The following is a 16,931-nucleotide window of genomic DNA, read 5'->3' on the forward strand; positions in this document are numbered from 1 at the left end:
GGTGGTAAGCAAACATCATTGTATTGAAGCACTGGCTCCCTCAGGAGATTGGTGTATTGTTTGTATGTACAATCACTCAAAAAAGTTTTGCAACATACTTCAAAACTTTTCGGACAACAGCTTATAATAGCGACATCTGGCGGTATTTGGCAACTCGGTTGTAAGCGCACGAAACAATTGAACACTAGTGGTGGGTCCGAGAAATTACCTGCAGTTTCCCTTAAACAGGGCTTTTTCTGATACTGCTTACTGTCGTCATATTTCACTTAATTAAAGGATGTTACTATAATACTTCAGAAGTCATCGCTGTGCTTATGTTTTTTAATATTTTCATCTCCAACTGCCATCACTATCGTTGTTTTATCTCCCTTGAACTTTAGACTTGCCTCCGACTGTTATAAGTTGAACTATTAGTCTTATTAACATCATAGACTTTTTAAAGATTTGCTTCACATTATTATTAATTAAATTTTTGAATGACTAATCCTGTGTATATTGTTAACTAGTGAAACTTAATATAAAATATTGAACTTATTTAGTCTTACATTAACATCATCATAATACATACTTTTGTAAAGATTTATATATATATATATATCATATATATTATATTATTATTAATTAAATTTTTGAATGACTAATCCTGTGTAATATTGTCACATTATGAACTAGTGAAACTTAATATAAAATATACTGAACTAGACTTAACAGATTTCACCTTGGTCTTCTTTCTCTGATCCCCTATTTTTGAGAGGGTGAATACATAGACTATAATCAGCCGGACTATATTGCTCATTGCACACACACTGTTTGTCCAAGAAACACACATATACATACATACAATTGTAAAATATGTGATAAAGTTAATATATATATATATATATATATATATATATATATATATATATATATATATATATATATATATATATATATATATATATATATATATATATATATATATATATATATATATAAAATGCTGTTATCATGTGTAATTTCTCATTTCTTTCATTGCTACTTAGGCCTATCATTTTGATGCCTCTTATGAAGTTAACTGAATATATAACGCCTATTTTTGTATTTTTTATTATCTAAGTTTCTAAAGAATTAAAATTAGTTAGCAGTTCAACATTATTTTAGTTAATGCTAAATGCCAGCAGTGAAGAAGACTACCATGCTCATCAGTGGAGAATGTCTCCTCCTCATTGCAAAAGATGACTCATACAGAAATCATCGGCCACTGGATTATATTATAACGCAAACCCTACTAGCCTCTATTCTTTTGTTTCGCTGATATGAAGTGTTTCTTGGCAGGAGTATGATGAAATAATATCTTGGTCTCATGTAGCCTGTTACGGATGGTTTGAGCAGCAACTTGAAGGGAGAGCTTAATGTTCTCTCTTTATAGCAACATCGGTTATCAGGGGAGAGTTAGGTGGAGCTCCTTCAGTGATCATCCGATGATGATCGTTAACAGCAGTGCAACAATGGGATCGTCCTCCACTTTTTACAATGAATTTATCATGTTTCCTTGTTCTCTCTGTTGTTGTTGTATACATGGTTGTTTTATTTACGCTAAGCTGCCGAGCAATATCTACGATAGAAACATTAGTCTTATGCAAGCTAATGATTGTGGTGCGGCTGCCTGTTGCCCATCTTATCGGTGCAAGTGACGAGGCAGTTTAAACTTTCCTGCCCGAATGTGGAGTCACATGATAACATACGACATTATGAGATTTTTTCTTTTTTGTTTTTGACAACGATAATGGTTGGATTCTTTCTTTCTTTATTTATATATAATTTCATTGATGATTATTCAATATTATTTTATTAGTCAATAAGCTTTTATCTGGATTCGAAATATAGTTTCTTCTTTGACTCTTTTCCCCAATCGTCTGAAGTGAAATTTTTCAAACTGTTTCGTCATTTTTCGTAATATGAATTTTTCACTCACCATTCTTTTTTATATTGTTAACCATATAATTAATAACCAAAATCGAATAAGAAAATTACATTTCCTTGTAAATATCAAAAGAACAAATTACTGTTAGGTGAACGAAAACTTCTGGAACATGTTGCAAAACATTTTTGAGTGACTGTACATACTTGTATACATGTGCATATATGACAATTTTGTCACTAAATTGCACCTGACTGTTCTTGCTCTCAAATTGTAAACTACTTTGGGAATAACTTCATCACTTTGAGAATAAGGCCACAGTCAGCTCTGTATCAAAACTCAAGAGGCATAGTTTTGAATCATGGCTGGGGCAGATGCATTTATATATATACTGTAATTCCTTGTGGGTATAAGTTATTTCTAAGCTTAAGTGAATTCAATATGTGAGTATTTATTGCCTAATATTTAAAACTATGTATAGATATGCATATCTGTAAATACATAAAGTATATGTATATATACTGCCTTCATGGCCACATGAATATACTATGGTTTTTGTACAGTATATATATGTGTACTTACATATTTGTATTTGCATATGTACACGTAAACAAATAAATTGTGCATGCATTTAAATACATTGCATTGAAAAATAGTAAATAGTAAAAAATTAAGTATATACCCTATCCTTTCTAATATGGAAAGCAAGAAACTTTCTAGAAGAAATAGAAGAAAATTTTGAAGGATAATGTTAACTTTTCCTTCTCAAAACATTAATGAAAGCCACATAAACTTAGACTATCCCAGCAAATTAAATGCAAATAACAGATCTAGGTAGTCCATCTTTTACTGATGTGGAATTGATGAAGCCAAAAAATGTATACAGTATTATGAATCCTTCCTTATATTTAAATTAATTTTTCTTTGGAAAACAATACAAAATGTTAAACACATTATGGGTAAAGATTAAGGAACAGTCTTCCATTGTTTTGAAGCATATCACATTATGAAGAGAAAACCATCACAGAAATAATAAAGGGATTCTAAAGGAGAGAAGAAGGCAGATATGGTATTATGAAGTTGCAAGTGTTATTGATACTTTCTATTAGAAACACACTTCTCTGTCTGTAAATTGAGTATGAACAATGGAAGTTAAATTTGTTCTCAAAGCTGCTGGGTTGCTTTGTCTCAGTCCATCAATGTATACCATAGGCCCTAGAAAGCAAATCTCAAAAATCCATTTGCCCTGCTGAAGATTTGGCTAAAAGAAGTTTTGAAAACATTGATTCACTCATGTTTGCAGACATATGGTTAATACTGATGAATGGGTATAAAAAGATTTGATACAGTTGAAAAAACTTGTGCAAGTCAAAATTGATCTCACTCTTTATGTTTTTGAGGTCAGCAGCAGCTAATAGTGATGATTTATTTGATTACATTTTAGAATCTTGGCACAAAGGCAACTTTCAGTATCTGCGGTTACTGGAATGTCAGTTATTCTGTTTGAGGAGTTAAGCCTTTTGGATTTTTTGTTCATTAGTGTTTGCATCATCAGGACTAATACCATTTTATTTACTGTATTGTTTATTAGCAGTTATGTCACTCATTCCTGAATAAATAACAATTAGTTTGGCTTCAGTTAGGCAAGAAATTGTACTAATATATATTATATATATATATATATATATATATATATATATATATATATATATATATATATATATATATATATATATATATATATATATATTTTTAATATGAAGCTGTAAATTGGGCTTTTATATTTTAGTATGAGCTGTAAGTGGGCTTTTATTAGAGAGTAAGTTGATGGTCTTGTCAATGAGAATACTGTAGTCCTAAATTTGTGTAGGTGAGAGTGCACTTACTGATACTTTTTATGTTCCCTTTGTAATTACTGCATGGAGAAAGCTACATGGAATTGTTCTGAGGTTATAGCTAGAATGTGTTTTCTGGAATCCCAAGGTTATGTATTTAGAAATTCTGATATTTTGTAAATTTACATATGACTAATAATAATTAAAGTACAGTATTGTTTACTGTATTGTAAATTTCTATTAATACATTGGATACTTTTATTCATTGTTAAATTATGGTAGAGTACATTATATGTACAATTGTTACATAATTAACACTAGATTTACACTATGGTGATCTAGGAATTAAATGGTTCAGGGAAGCTCTAGTATCATAAGTTGAATCCAGTGGCCAATAATGAATAATTTGCATAGACTGCATTGATTCAGCAATTGATTTTGGTAAAGAATGTACAACGAATGCTGGTACAGTAGTTTGGTTTATGCTATTGATTGTAATCCAGATAAAACCAGTACAGCAGTGATATCTCTCTCTCTCTCTCTCTCTCTCTCTCTCTCTCTCTCTCTCTCTCTCTCTCTCTCTCTCTCTCTCTCTCTCTCTCTCTCTCTCTCTCTTTGTGTGTGTGTGTGTGTGTGTGTGTGTGGATACAGTACTCAATTATCTAGTAATTTGTTTATTTTTCAGTGACTCTGAAGAGCAAGTGGCAGCTGCAATGGACAAGCTCTTTGTCCTATTTGGTTGTGAGATTCTCAAGATTGTTCCTGGCCGTGTTAGCATTGAAGTAGATGCTAGACTGAGCTTTGACAAAGATGCAAGTGTAAGCAAAGCCAGAAAGTTTATTTCAATGTTTGAATCTGAAGGCATTGACAAAGAAAGGATTCTTATAAAACTGGCTTCTACTTGGGAAGGCATTCAGGCTGCCAAGTAAGTTGCTTTACAAACTGTTGTTTCTGTATTGAACATTTTCATAAGTGAAGACTATAGATCAGATTTGTATTAACACTTGGGTGGTTATTCTTTATGAAAGTACTGTACGTTGATGTTTGGAACTGTGTTTCACAAGTGTTTATATTTTGAATTTTTCAAATAATGCTTGGCCAAAAATATGTATGTAATAATAGGCATCATAAAAAGAATTTAAAGGTGAGATTTAAAGTAGTACATTTAAATATAGTAGTTTTTGGGATTTTGTGCTACCCTTTCTTAAATTGCTGTTGTAAAATAGAATATTCAGACATGAATATGTAACCTGTGTACAGGAATATAGTACAGAAGTTAACACATACATGTGTATAATATATACAGTAGTACACATAAATATTGAGCTGGACCCCAGGACCCACTGATGCTCTTTCCCTTGGGGGGGAAAAATCAGTAATTTTTTTATTATTTACTATGTATAAACAATAATGGTTATTGTATATATATATATATATATATATATATATATATATATATATATATATATATATATATATATATATATATATATATATATATATATATATATATATATATATATATATATCTGTACATCCCACACACACACACACACACACACACACACACACACACACACACACACACACACACACACACACACACACACACACACACACACACACACACACACACACCCAAGCCCAGGTCTACATAATATTTAATTGATCATGTGTTTTGTTCTTTGTAATAGCAAGGTCCCTGTGTATTTTATTCCTTGTAATTGTTTATTAGAAGGATTTTGAGGTATAGTAAAGTAGGGAGAGAAAATAGACAGTGTCACTGTTTACCTTAAATTAATAATTTCATAAGTTACGCTCCTTGTTTTGCAAGAATTTATGTTGAAAAGTAGATGCTTGATGATGCTGCTGACTAAACAGAAGTGTGGGTCAAATGCATGAGGCTAACAAAACTAAAGTGACAGCAAGTAAAGAATAGTGGACCAGCAATATTTGAGAAGCACACTATAGATAAATGATTAAAATTCAAATATTTGATGTTAACCAGCATAGATAGAAAATAATATTCAACTTCAACTCTTTTGGAATCTAATTAACACAAGTTAATCACTGTCTATGCATTGGTGAAGTCTTTGTGCACTTTCGTAAGACTTCAGAATATATTGGTAAGTGTGTTGTGATTACGGGTGAACAATATAATTTGTTGTAATTACAGGATATATATGTGTGGTGTAATTATGATATTTTATTTCAGGGTTCTTGAGGAAGAGTATGGTATTCATTGCAACCTGACATTATTGTTTGGATTTGCTCAGGCAGTTGCGTGCGCTGAGGCAGGTGTAACTTTGATCTCTCCTTTTGTTGGTCGAATCTTAGACTGGTAAGTGGTAGTTTTTTTTTCATACAGAATTTTATTTAGCTGAGGTGATTGTAATGCCTCCATTTTCATTGGTATGATTTGTCTGAATGTAATATATGTTTATGGCTGGTCATATTGTATTTATGAGTATTATGCTAATTATGATTTTTAGAGAAAATTGCAAGAATTATTAGGAAAACAACCATTTAAGAATCTAGCATAGCATCTCAGTTAGTTTTTGTGTACAGTATTTCAATACCCTGTCTTTTCAGGTATACATATTAGTTTAGTCCTAGTTTGATCCTTTAATTAATGCCTTGTTTTATATAAGTAACTTACAAAGTACTTATATAGCTATTAATTTCTAACTATCACGGCAGCTTAAATTTTGAAATTTGCGGTAGCGCTTCTATTGTTTTGGTGTAGGTAACTCGCCTGCCCATTTTTGTGGAAGGATAGGAACAACACAGCTGAAGAGCTCTATTCATATTTGCTAGTCAACGACTGATCATCAGTTGTTTGAGCAGCTTTTGTTTTGATTTTTTTTCACCAGATGGTTGTGGTTATCGTTGTCTTTGGCGAAGTATTCATTCTTTTTGGTAGCCTTTGTGCTAACTACAATTAGCTTAGCTAGATTTGATGGACTTTTTTCCTGATTGTGACTTTTGATTGTCTCACTCTAGTTTGACTAGTATCCGGTTTCGCAGCAAAGGCTGCAATACCAGACTGACGTCGGCCAATCACAACTCACACACTATTTGCGGTCATTGCAGAGGGCAAATTTGTTCTTCTGATCTAACTTTTGAAGAGTGTAGGGATTGGGACCAGAGGAAATGGAAGACTTTGAATGCACATCTTGACAAAGTTCAAAGAAATAGGCAGAGAAAGGTGGCGGCTAGAGCCAAAGCTAGGGGTTCTGCTAGCCAGGTTTCTTCTGATGTACCTGTTCTTTCTACTTTTTCCCCCCATTACCAGCCCTTCAACTTTTCCAGTACCTCCATTGCCTAGCCCCCAAACTTCTGAACCCAAAGCCATTGCCAACCTCGAAGTCAAGATAGACCAGAAATTCAGTCTTTTGGTCAATACTGTAGCCCAACTTGGGGCTTCAGTCGAGGGTCTCGTGGACAAAATGAGTGCTTGTGATCTTGGTGCAAGTGTAGTGTCAGTGGAGGAGGTGACTACTCACCCTACCGATGCTCCTAGATGAAGGTCCCTGTTAAACTCCCCAAAACGTGGGAGGAAGCAAACCGAGGTCCAAGGGAGGTCGGTGGGGTTTGCCCACAGGTAGTTGCCCCCTCCGCTAAGCCTGTTGTACATAAATCCCAGGACTTGGTGGACAGCCACTGGAAAGGCATCCAAGTGGAAGTGCATGGCTTGTCATCCAGTGATTCGGATTAAAGTGCAGGCAAGGGGTATAGTTGGCACTTTTCTAGGCATGCATCCATTGCCGAGTGCACTTCCCCGCTTCCTTATATGCAGCCCAGAGAACATGAGCATAGTCCCAAGCCTACCTGTAGCTTCTGGGACTGTCCCAGTCATTTGTCTCCTGAGTCTTCGGTGGTAGAGCTCCAGTATTTGACTCCGAAGCGGTCTTCCTCCATTAAGAAGCATTCTGAGTGCTCAGTGTCTGAGTGTTCTCCTGTGTCTGTGCATCCACCTGTCCGCCCAGTGCCAGCATCTGTCATGCATTCGGCGCCACCTTCCAGCCGCCAAATGCCCCCTCTTCAGTCTGGTTCAGCGGGCTTGTATACCCCTGTTGTTCAGGATCCTTTGTTGTAACCTATCCAGCACCGTCTGGACAGTATTTTGGATCTCTTACAGAAGCCTCCTACAGTGACTCAGGATCCACCAGACTTAGCTCCTTCTCCAATTTCATCCAGTGCTGAAGACATCAAGCAGGAGCAACCTTCTTCAGCTCACACAGCTCTCTTGAAATACTTCCTTTTTTGTTATCTAACCTTCTTCACTCTAGTGACCCCGACATCTGGTTCAGCATTTATGATGAGACAGTGTGAAGAGTCTTCCAGGCTGCCCAAGATGGTCCTTTTGTCCTCATCAAAGAAAGACTTATCCGGGATTGATGTTTGGTTAACAGAGAAGAGGGATCTTGGCAAGGTTATTTTTTGCACCCCTCCTTCTGGCCTGTCAAAAAGAAGATATCTTTTGTATGCCACGGGGGAAGCTCCTTCCTTGTGAGTTTCTGCCTCCTCCCAAGGGGACTTCTCTAGCCTGATTGATTCCACACAAGAATGCTTTGGCTTTCTTCTTGAGGAACATAATCTCCAAGTTACACTTGAAATTCGAGAGGATGCCATACCCATTTGTAAAGTCAAAACCCATGAGATAAGAGCAGTTGCCACTTCGTTGGCTTTCAAGCGTAACTTATTGCTATCTATGATCGTTCAATCCACCCATTGGAGGTGTAGATCGGTGTTTGCTAATCATTATTTACGCGATGTATAGATAGTGTATGGAAACTGCAGTACCTTAGGTTCATTATCCGTGGCTGGCATGGTATTGGGGGTCGAAGGATAGGAGGTATTCCTTCCATTTCTGTATCTCTTTGCCTTGATACAGGTGGTTGAGTTTTGGGAAGTTTGGGGTACAGTGTATCTGGAGTACCTGCCAGTTGTTATTTTTAATGGGTGGGTATGCTTATTTTATGTGATGTGTAGATAACAGAGTTATCTGGTTGTTTTTTCTGGTACTGCACCCAGGGCAAGGGCACTTTCTTTTTAATATTATAATGCTTTGGCAGCCATGGGAGTACTTTTTGGTTGCAAAGCTCCCACTGAAGTAGAGGAGCCCCACAGCTTTACTGCCACACCACTATGGGTTGAGATGAGCACTCACCAGAGGCAGTATCTTCCTGATGTAGCTCTCACCAAGTAAGGTTATAACAAGCATTTCACCAATGCTAGCTACCTTTCTCTTGCAAATTCATCTCCATTACTAAGTGTTTTTGAGTAGTATATGTCCATGTATCCCACTTCCTGTCAGTGTGGGATTCAGCTATGTACTGTAATTACCAAGAGTTACTTATATAAAAATGACATTTTTATAATAAAATATAAATTTATATATATACTTAACAAGTAATTACATGATCGAAGCCCTGCCTCCCTCCCCTCTCATGGTCTTGGGGTACAAATGAAATGAGCTCTTCAGCTGTGTTGTACCTATCCTTCCCCAGAGTTACCTTCACCAAAACAATAGGAGTGCTACTGTGGATTTCAGAATTCAAGCTGCTGCGGTAGTTAGAAATTAATAGCTATGAAGTTACTTGGTAAGTATATATAAAACTTTATTTTATTATAAAAATGTCATGTTACAACCTAATCATTTTAAGTCCTGTGAGGTCAGGGAACAAGTTTGAGAGAATACTTTCTTTTTAGATAGTATCTCTCTTGTTTGCATTGCTGCCAAGCAACCGCAGATTTGTTCCTTGGCAAGGAAGTAGCTATGTGGATGCATTCCCTTAAATATGTTGTGCCTCTCAACCCAGGCATTGACTTGGGTGCCTTGTGGTCAAATGGCTGTTGTTATTTGCAGTTGGTACTGATGAGAGTAGAAAAGAAAAGTCTATAGTAAATATATAGTACCTACTTATACAGTAATTGTTTCATGATTGGAATCCCTCACTAACTGGGTTGTGAACCATTTGTCTGATATTCATCACACATTCTTATTGATAGGATGAGCTCTGAAAAATATTTCATGATGTTGGAAACTCAAAACATAATATCTTTTTTCTGTACATTTGTGTATAAAGCATAACTGGTAAACAGTAATTTCAGATACATATTAAGTAAGATATGGCATAATTAATTAAAGATAAAAGAAAGCAATGGTAAGTTTAAAATACAAGTATAAGGACAGGATAAAATCAGAAAGCAAAAGAGGAGAGCAGTACATTGTTAATATAAAGATTTTCGTATGGAGTTAATATACCTAATGTAATGCATGGACAAATAGAAAGGGGGTAAGCTGACAAATATACATGTAACGTGAATATATGAAGACGACTTAGGACCTGGTAATGGTTTAAGACTATCACTGAAATTTATGGTAGTTCCACTTCTCACGTCAGGTGAATATTTCACACTAAAAAGTAAAAATGCTTTCATTGTAATCAGAATTTTTTTATAACGCTATAAAATCTTTGAGTACTACATTTTCAGAACTGATAAATATTTTAGCTTGCAATCAGAATTTTATTATAACTTTTATAAAATCTTTGAGTACTACACTTTCAGAACTGAAAAATATTTTAGCTTGCAAGTAGCCCATTATGCTTAAAGAATTATTGAAAATGGAAAAAATTTGAAATACCTTAGATTATGAGATCTTTCTTAGTGGCATTAATCCTTTAGTAAACTGTCAGAGTATGATATATTCATTTTATATACGTAACGTACCAAGTAATTATATATAGCTATAAGATTTCCTACCACGCAGCCTAAAAATTCAAAATTAGTGATAACAATTCAAGTAGCTGGTGAGAGTGATTAACCTCGCCCAGTTTCTGGGTAAGAAGAGGATCAACGTGGCAGAGAGCTTCATTTGTTTGTCTGCCAGCATTTGACCAACATAGTTCGGAACGTTCCTGCAGCCTGCCGTCACCGTTGTTTGGTGATGTACTCAGAATTTGCTGTAACTTTCATGGTTTATTGCTTCACTACCGATTGGATTTGCTTAGTGTTGACTTTTCATTACTTCATTAGTTACTTAGTTAACTTTTACTTAGCATTATGTCAGACTCTAGTTCTTCCAAGTTAACTTTTACTTAGCATTATGTCAGACTCTGGTTCTTCCAGTATTCTCTTTCATAGTGAGGCATGTAAAACCAGGTTAGTTAGGGCGTCAGTCGACTCTCATACTAAATGTATCAAATGTAGGGGACAGGATTGTAACATTGAAAATACTTGTGATGAATTTCAAGAATGGGATGAGAAAAAGTGGAAAACTGAAGTCTTATTTGCGTAGGCTTGAGAGGGAGAAAAAGAGAAAGGCGGCTGCTAGAGCCAAAGTTACGACCAATCTTGAATCTGCTAGGCTGGTAGAGGATAATACTTTCCCTACATCACCAGGTCTAGCTGTTTTTCCAATTCTTAGTCCTCTGAATCCTTTACTTCACACTCTTATTCTGGGCTCTCGTGCTCCCGAACCCGACACCATTGCCAGTCTCGAATCAAGGTTCGATCAGAAGATTCATTTAGTGTTAAGTGCAATGTCTGAGTTAGGCACCTCAGTGAAAGTGCTCTCTGAAAAAGTGTCAGCTCATGTGAAAAGTGAGTGTTGTTCCAGTGGAGGGGGTGGCTACTCGTCCTGTTGGCGCTCCTAAACGAAGGTCCCTGTCCCGCTCCCCTGAACCTGGGAGAAGACATACTGGAGGTTGAAGGGAGGCCAGCGGGGTTTGCCCACAGGTAGTCACCCCCTCAGTCACACCTGTCTCCCCCCAGGTGTCGACATTATCTCAGTGGAAAGGGGTTAAAAGTGTGTGGTCATCAGCTTTCCTCCGACTCGGATGACTCCAGTCCCGACAAGAGGCGCAGGTGGCGCTATCCTGTCCTCTCGCCCTCTCAAGAGGCACACCAGTGGTGCTGACCGCTCTCCTCCTCCAGCTAAGCGGCACAGATAGACAGTATGAGCCCCCAACCCTCCTGCAGCTTCACTGAGCCTTCTGCCTCCTCTTTGGCTTGACCACAGGTGTCGGTCTGCGACAGCCCGGAGTCATTTACCCCGTATGTGAAGCGCCCATCCTTGGCACCCAAGCTCCTGAAAGACCCTCCTAAGCGACAATCGTCTCATCCAGACACCTCTCTGCCTCCGACCACCCGTTGCCTCCAGAGCACTCGGCTTCTGCCCGCAAGCATCATGCACCACCTGATGCAGTGGTGCCAGTTCAAGTGCACCCTGCGCCAACCAGTGTGCACCCGCCTCCACCTCTGCCTCCTCAAGCTCACTCATTGGCTCAGGAGGATCCGTCGTTGGAACCAGTTAAGCACCAGCTTGATGCTGTTATGAGTTTCATTCAGAAAGCCCCCGCTGCTCCCCCAGTCTCACAGGATCCTTTTTTGTCACCAATATCTTCTGATGAAGAGATGCTTGAGCAAGAAGACACCTCTAAGTCGGCTTACGCTTCACTACTTTGGTATCTTTTGGCCAGTTTCCCCAGCTACTTCTTGCCTGCCTCTCCAGTTTCTCCTGCCTCTACCTTCTTTATGAGAAACCAGGCAGACAACTCTGCTTGGTTTCCCAAGATGGTGCTGTCCTCCTCGGCAAGGAAAGCCCTCAAGGAGGTGGATGACTGGCTTGCTTCAAAGAGGGAACTGGGCAAAGCCACTCTAGCCTGGCCTCCCTCCAGACTTGTTCTCAGGAGATATCTCTCCTATTCGACTAGAGAAGCCCCCTCTTTGGGGGTCGCTGCCTCCTCCCAGAGGGACTTATCTGGTCTCATCGACTCTCTGCGGCGCTTGGCCTTCATTTCAGCGAAGATAATGTTTTCGTCTGCTGAACTCGACCACCTGGTTAGAAGCGTTTTTAAGGTGTTTGAGGTGCTGAGTTTCCTTGATTGGTCCATTGGGGCGCTCGCCAAGAAGATGGAGGACTGTCCACTCTTGCTGGAGGACTTGGCCTCCAACTGGTTAGCTGTGTTATCATGTGCGGACAAGGCCACCAGAGATGGTTCCCACGAGCTCGCCTCCCGCTTCACCATGGGTGTGGTGAAGAAAAGGGAGTTGTGGTGCTCCTTCACCACACAGAAGTCTGCTCTCCTCTTGACAAGCAGTATTTCTTCCTGCAGTCCAATAAACATTTGAAGGGACCCTCTGCCTCTGTCAAATCCATTTCTCCCCTCCAACTTCAGCTGTTTTGTGGAAGCAGACATCGGCTCCAGTCGAGACCCCAAGTTAACCTGCATTATTCAAAGTCCGTCACGTCATTCAAGCCTTCTACCAAGAAATGAAAACACAGTCCTTTGTGCTCCTGAAGGAGCCAAACTCCTCCACTTTTGGGAGGAGTGGAGTTGCAGAGGTGAGCCATGGAAAGTTCAAGTCCTGAAGGAGGGATACTCCATTCCCTTCAAGAGGACACCTCCACCAGTCAAGTCTCCTATCGCCTTAACCACTTATCCGGAAGGCTCCAAAAGATTTTTGGCCCTTTTGCAGGAAGTCGACTACCTCCTTCTCAGGAGAGCTGTGGAAGAAGTCGAGTGTCACGAGTGAGAGGGGTTCTACAACCAGCTCTTCGTAGTTCCCAAGTCATTGGGGATGGAGGCCAATTCTCAATGTCAGCACTCTGAACCTCTTTGTTCTGAAGACAAAGTTCCATATGGAAGCAAGCCAGTCTGTTATGTCTTCCGTTTATTGGGGCGACTGGATGATTTCCCCAGACATGCAGGACGCTTACTTCCATGTCCTCATACATCCGGACTCCAGGAAGCACCTCTGTTTTGTCTTTTAGTATAGAATTTTTCAGTTTCGGGCCTTATGCTTCGTCCTTTCAATGGCCTGTCAGGTATTCACTTGTGTTCTCACACCCCTTGGCAAGTGGCTCCTTCATTCCCAGTCAAAGGAAAGGTGCATGGAGGACTTAAGAACACCTCTTTGCCTGACTCAAGAGTTGGGCATTCTCATCAGCATAGAGAAGTCTCGACTGTCTCTGACACAGGAGATTCTTTATTTGGGCATGGTACTGAATTCTCGGATTAATCAGGTTTTCCCAGCCCCCAAAAGTATCTACTCTTGCCTTTGCACAGCCTGCCAATTTCTCTCCCGGTCTGCTCAGCCAACCAGTGGATGAGTCGTCTGGACACCTTGGCCTCCATCAAGCAGTTCGTGAAGTTAGGCAGACTGCACATTAGACCTCTGCAGTTTTTTCTCAAGGCAAGCTGGGACAGGAACACCCAACTGAACTCCTACGTTTTTCCCATCACACAGGAGATCGAGACAGACCTCCTATGGTGGCTTTACAAAGGAAGACTTCTTCAGGGAAAATCTCTTCTACCTCTGAACCCTGACCTAGACTTATATGCAGACGTGTTGGACTTGGGTTGGGGAGCCCTCCTAAGAGACCAAGAAGTGTCCGGGACGTGGTCCACGGATCAGAGATGCCTCCACATCAATGTCAAGGAGCTGAAGGCCATTCATCTGGGCCTCCAGTCCTTCTCTCCTCAGATCTTTGGCAAGACGGTGATCGCTCATTCCAACAACACAACTGCTCTAACTCACATCCGCAAACAAGGAGGCACTCGCTCCTCCTCGCTCTACTAGGCCTCCAGAGATCTTCTCTAGGCAGAGAGGAACCAAGTCACTCTTGTCACCAGTTACATTCAAGGGAAACTCAGAGTGTTGGCAGACGAGTTGAGTTGCTGCAACCAGGTCCTTCTGGATCCTCTGGTCTGCAGCAATATATGGAAGCTTTGGAGCACTCCACTGATCGACTTGCCCGCGATGTCCAGAAATCATCGTCACCCCCTTTTCTGCTCTCCAGCCCTGGACCCTCTGGCATGGGAGACGGATGCCATGCTCCAGGACTGGTTGGGCCTAGATGTCTATGCTTTTCCTCCATTCAGCATATTCAGAGAGGTGCTAAACAAGTTCTCCTCTCATCGCAACGCCTCGATGACTCTGGTGGCTCCTTTCTGGCCGACGAAGGAATGGTTCCTAGATCTGCTTCATCTTCTGGTGAATTTTCCAAGACTGCTCCCTCAAAAACAGTCTCTTCTCAAACAATCCCACTTCCACAGGTTCCACCAAGGGTTGTCTGCTCTGGCACTGACAGGCTTCAGACTGTCGGGAGCATCGTCAGAGTGAAGGGGTTCTCAAGAGCAGCTGCAGAGGCTGTTGCATGGTGTGGTCATTAGTCTTCTAGCAACCTCTATCAGTCTAAGTGGGCAGTCTTCCGGAGCTGGTGCAGTCAACATAACGTCTCTTCTTCTGAGACATCTATCACGGACTTCCTGCTCTTCAGGTCATCCAAGAAATTATCGCCCTCTACCACCAAGGGGTATAGGTCCATATTAAGCTCTGTTTTCAAGCACTGAGGGTTGGACCTCTCTTCCAACCAAGACCTTGGTGATCCCATCAAATCCTTCAGCACAACAAGACAAAGGAGAGCTGAAGATGTCTCGTGGAATCTCGACGTAGTCTTAAAGTGGCTGTTGGGCCCAGCTTTTGGACCCCTCCATTAATCTTTCTAAGGGATCTCACTAGAAAGGCTTTCTCATCGCCTTAGCCACATTGACAAGAGAGTAGGTTTCACATAGGGAGATGCATTTTGCTCCTTCTCTCTCGGGTTCCTTGCTAAGAATGAAGACCCTTCCAAGCCCTGGCCCCGTTCCTTCTCCATTAAAAGTTTAGCAGACATCCTTGGACCAGAGGAAGAGGAGAGGCTTATCTGTCCAATAAAAGTTCTAAGTTAATATCTTCAGAGGACTGAGAAGATTAGAGGCCCTTCTAGTTATCTGTGGTACTACGTGTAGAACCCTTGTTGTCCAGTGTCAAAAAATGCGATCTCCTATTTCTTGAGGGACCTAATTTCCAAGGTGCACACATGGATCCAGGAGGAAAAAAGTTAAGTATATCTTAATTTAACTAGACCACTGAGCTGATTAACAGCTCTCCTAGGGCTGGCTAGAAGGATTAGATTTATTTGACGTGGCTAAGAACTAATTGGTTACCTAGCAATGGGACCTACAGCTTATTGTGGATTCTGAACCACATTATAGTGAGAAATGAATTTCTATCACCAGAAATAAATTCCTCTTATTCCTCATTGGCTGGTCAGAAATTTGAACTTGCGGCCAGCAGAGTGCTAGCTGAGAACGGAACCCATTCGCCCACCAAGGAACTTAGAATATGCCACCTTCATTTAATGTCAAAGCTCATGAGGTTTGAATGGTGGCAACTTCTCTTCTCTTCAGACACAACATGACCCTCTCCTCCATCTTGCAATCTACACATTGGAAGTGCAGGTCAGTGTTAGCATCGTATTATCTCAAAGAAGTGGAAACAGTTTTCAAGAATTGTAGTACATTAGTACCTTTATCTGTGGCTGGCAAGGTTTTGGGAGAGGAAGCACAGGGAGCTCTCTTCCCCTCCTCTATCTCCTCATCTTGAGTAAGAGTGTTGAGTCCGAGGCAAGCCTAGGGGTACATGATACCTGAAGTATCCACCAGTTCTAGTTGGTTTGGGTGTGGTTTTTGTATTACAGTGTAGGTAACAGAGTTGTTTGTTTTTATTCTGGTCCTAACCTAGGGCAAGGGCGCCTATTAACTTTGCTAGCCATCGGAGTACCTCCTTCACTGAGAAGTCCCCACTAAAGTAGGTGGCGACCCATGGCTATACCGCCATGCCACTACGGGTTAAAATGAGCACCGACCAGAGGCAGTACCCACCTGCAGTGGCTCTCTTACCAGGTAAGGAAACGACAAGCATTGTACCAATGCTGGCAACTTTTCTGCTATCAAAGTCATTACTTTATTAATGTTTTGAGGTAGAATATGTCCATGTGTCCCACCTCCTATCAATGTGGAATAAGCTGTGTAATTACTTGGTAAGTTACTTATGTAAAAATGACAGTTTTATATATACTTACCACGTAATACTGAATCAGAGCCCTCCCTCCTCCCCTCACATGGACTTAAAGGCAAAAAACGAGTGAAGCTCTCTTGCCATGTCGATCCTCTTCTTACCCCTAAAGTGGGCGGGGTTAACCAACTACACTAACTAGTTGAATCATTACCACTTATTTTGAATTTTTAGGCTGCCATGGTAAGAAATCTCATAGCTATAAATACTTGGTAAGTATAAAACTTTATTTTATTATAAAATATATGTCATTTTTCCACAGGCAACACTTCTTGTACCCT

The 16,931-nt window shown here is 39.9% G+C and overlaps 1 protein-coding gene across 3 annotated transcripts in view; it reads left to right on the forward strand.

Moving 5' to 3' along the window:
• Taldo (transaldolase) overlaps positions 1 to 16,931 on the forward strand; it is a 41,916-nt gene that overhangs the window by 10,569 nt on the left and 14,416 nt on the right. For all 3 annotated transcript variants that reach the window (XM_067114129.1, XM_067114131.1, XM_067114130.1), the window contains exons 3-4: positions 4,424 to 4,663; positions 5,954 to 6,079. In XM_067114129.1, the coding sequence (XP_066970230.1) occupies positions 4,424 to 4,663; positions 5,954 to 6,079 (366 nt within the window). The remainder of the gene's footprint in view (positions 1 to 4,423; positions 4,664 to 5,953; positions 6,080 to 16,931) is intronic.

This window comes from Macrobrachium rosenbergii, chromosome 13, assembly GCF_040412425.1.
Source record: "Macrobrachium rosenbergii isolate ZJJX-2024 chromosome 13, ASM4041242v1, whole genome shotgun sequence".
Lineage (NCBI taxonomy): Eukaryota > Metazoa > Arthropoda > Malacostraca > Decapoda > Palaemonidae > Macrobrachium > Macrobrachium rosenbergii.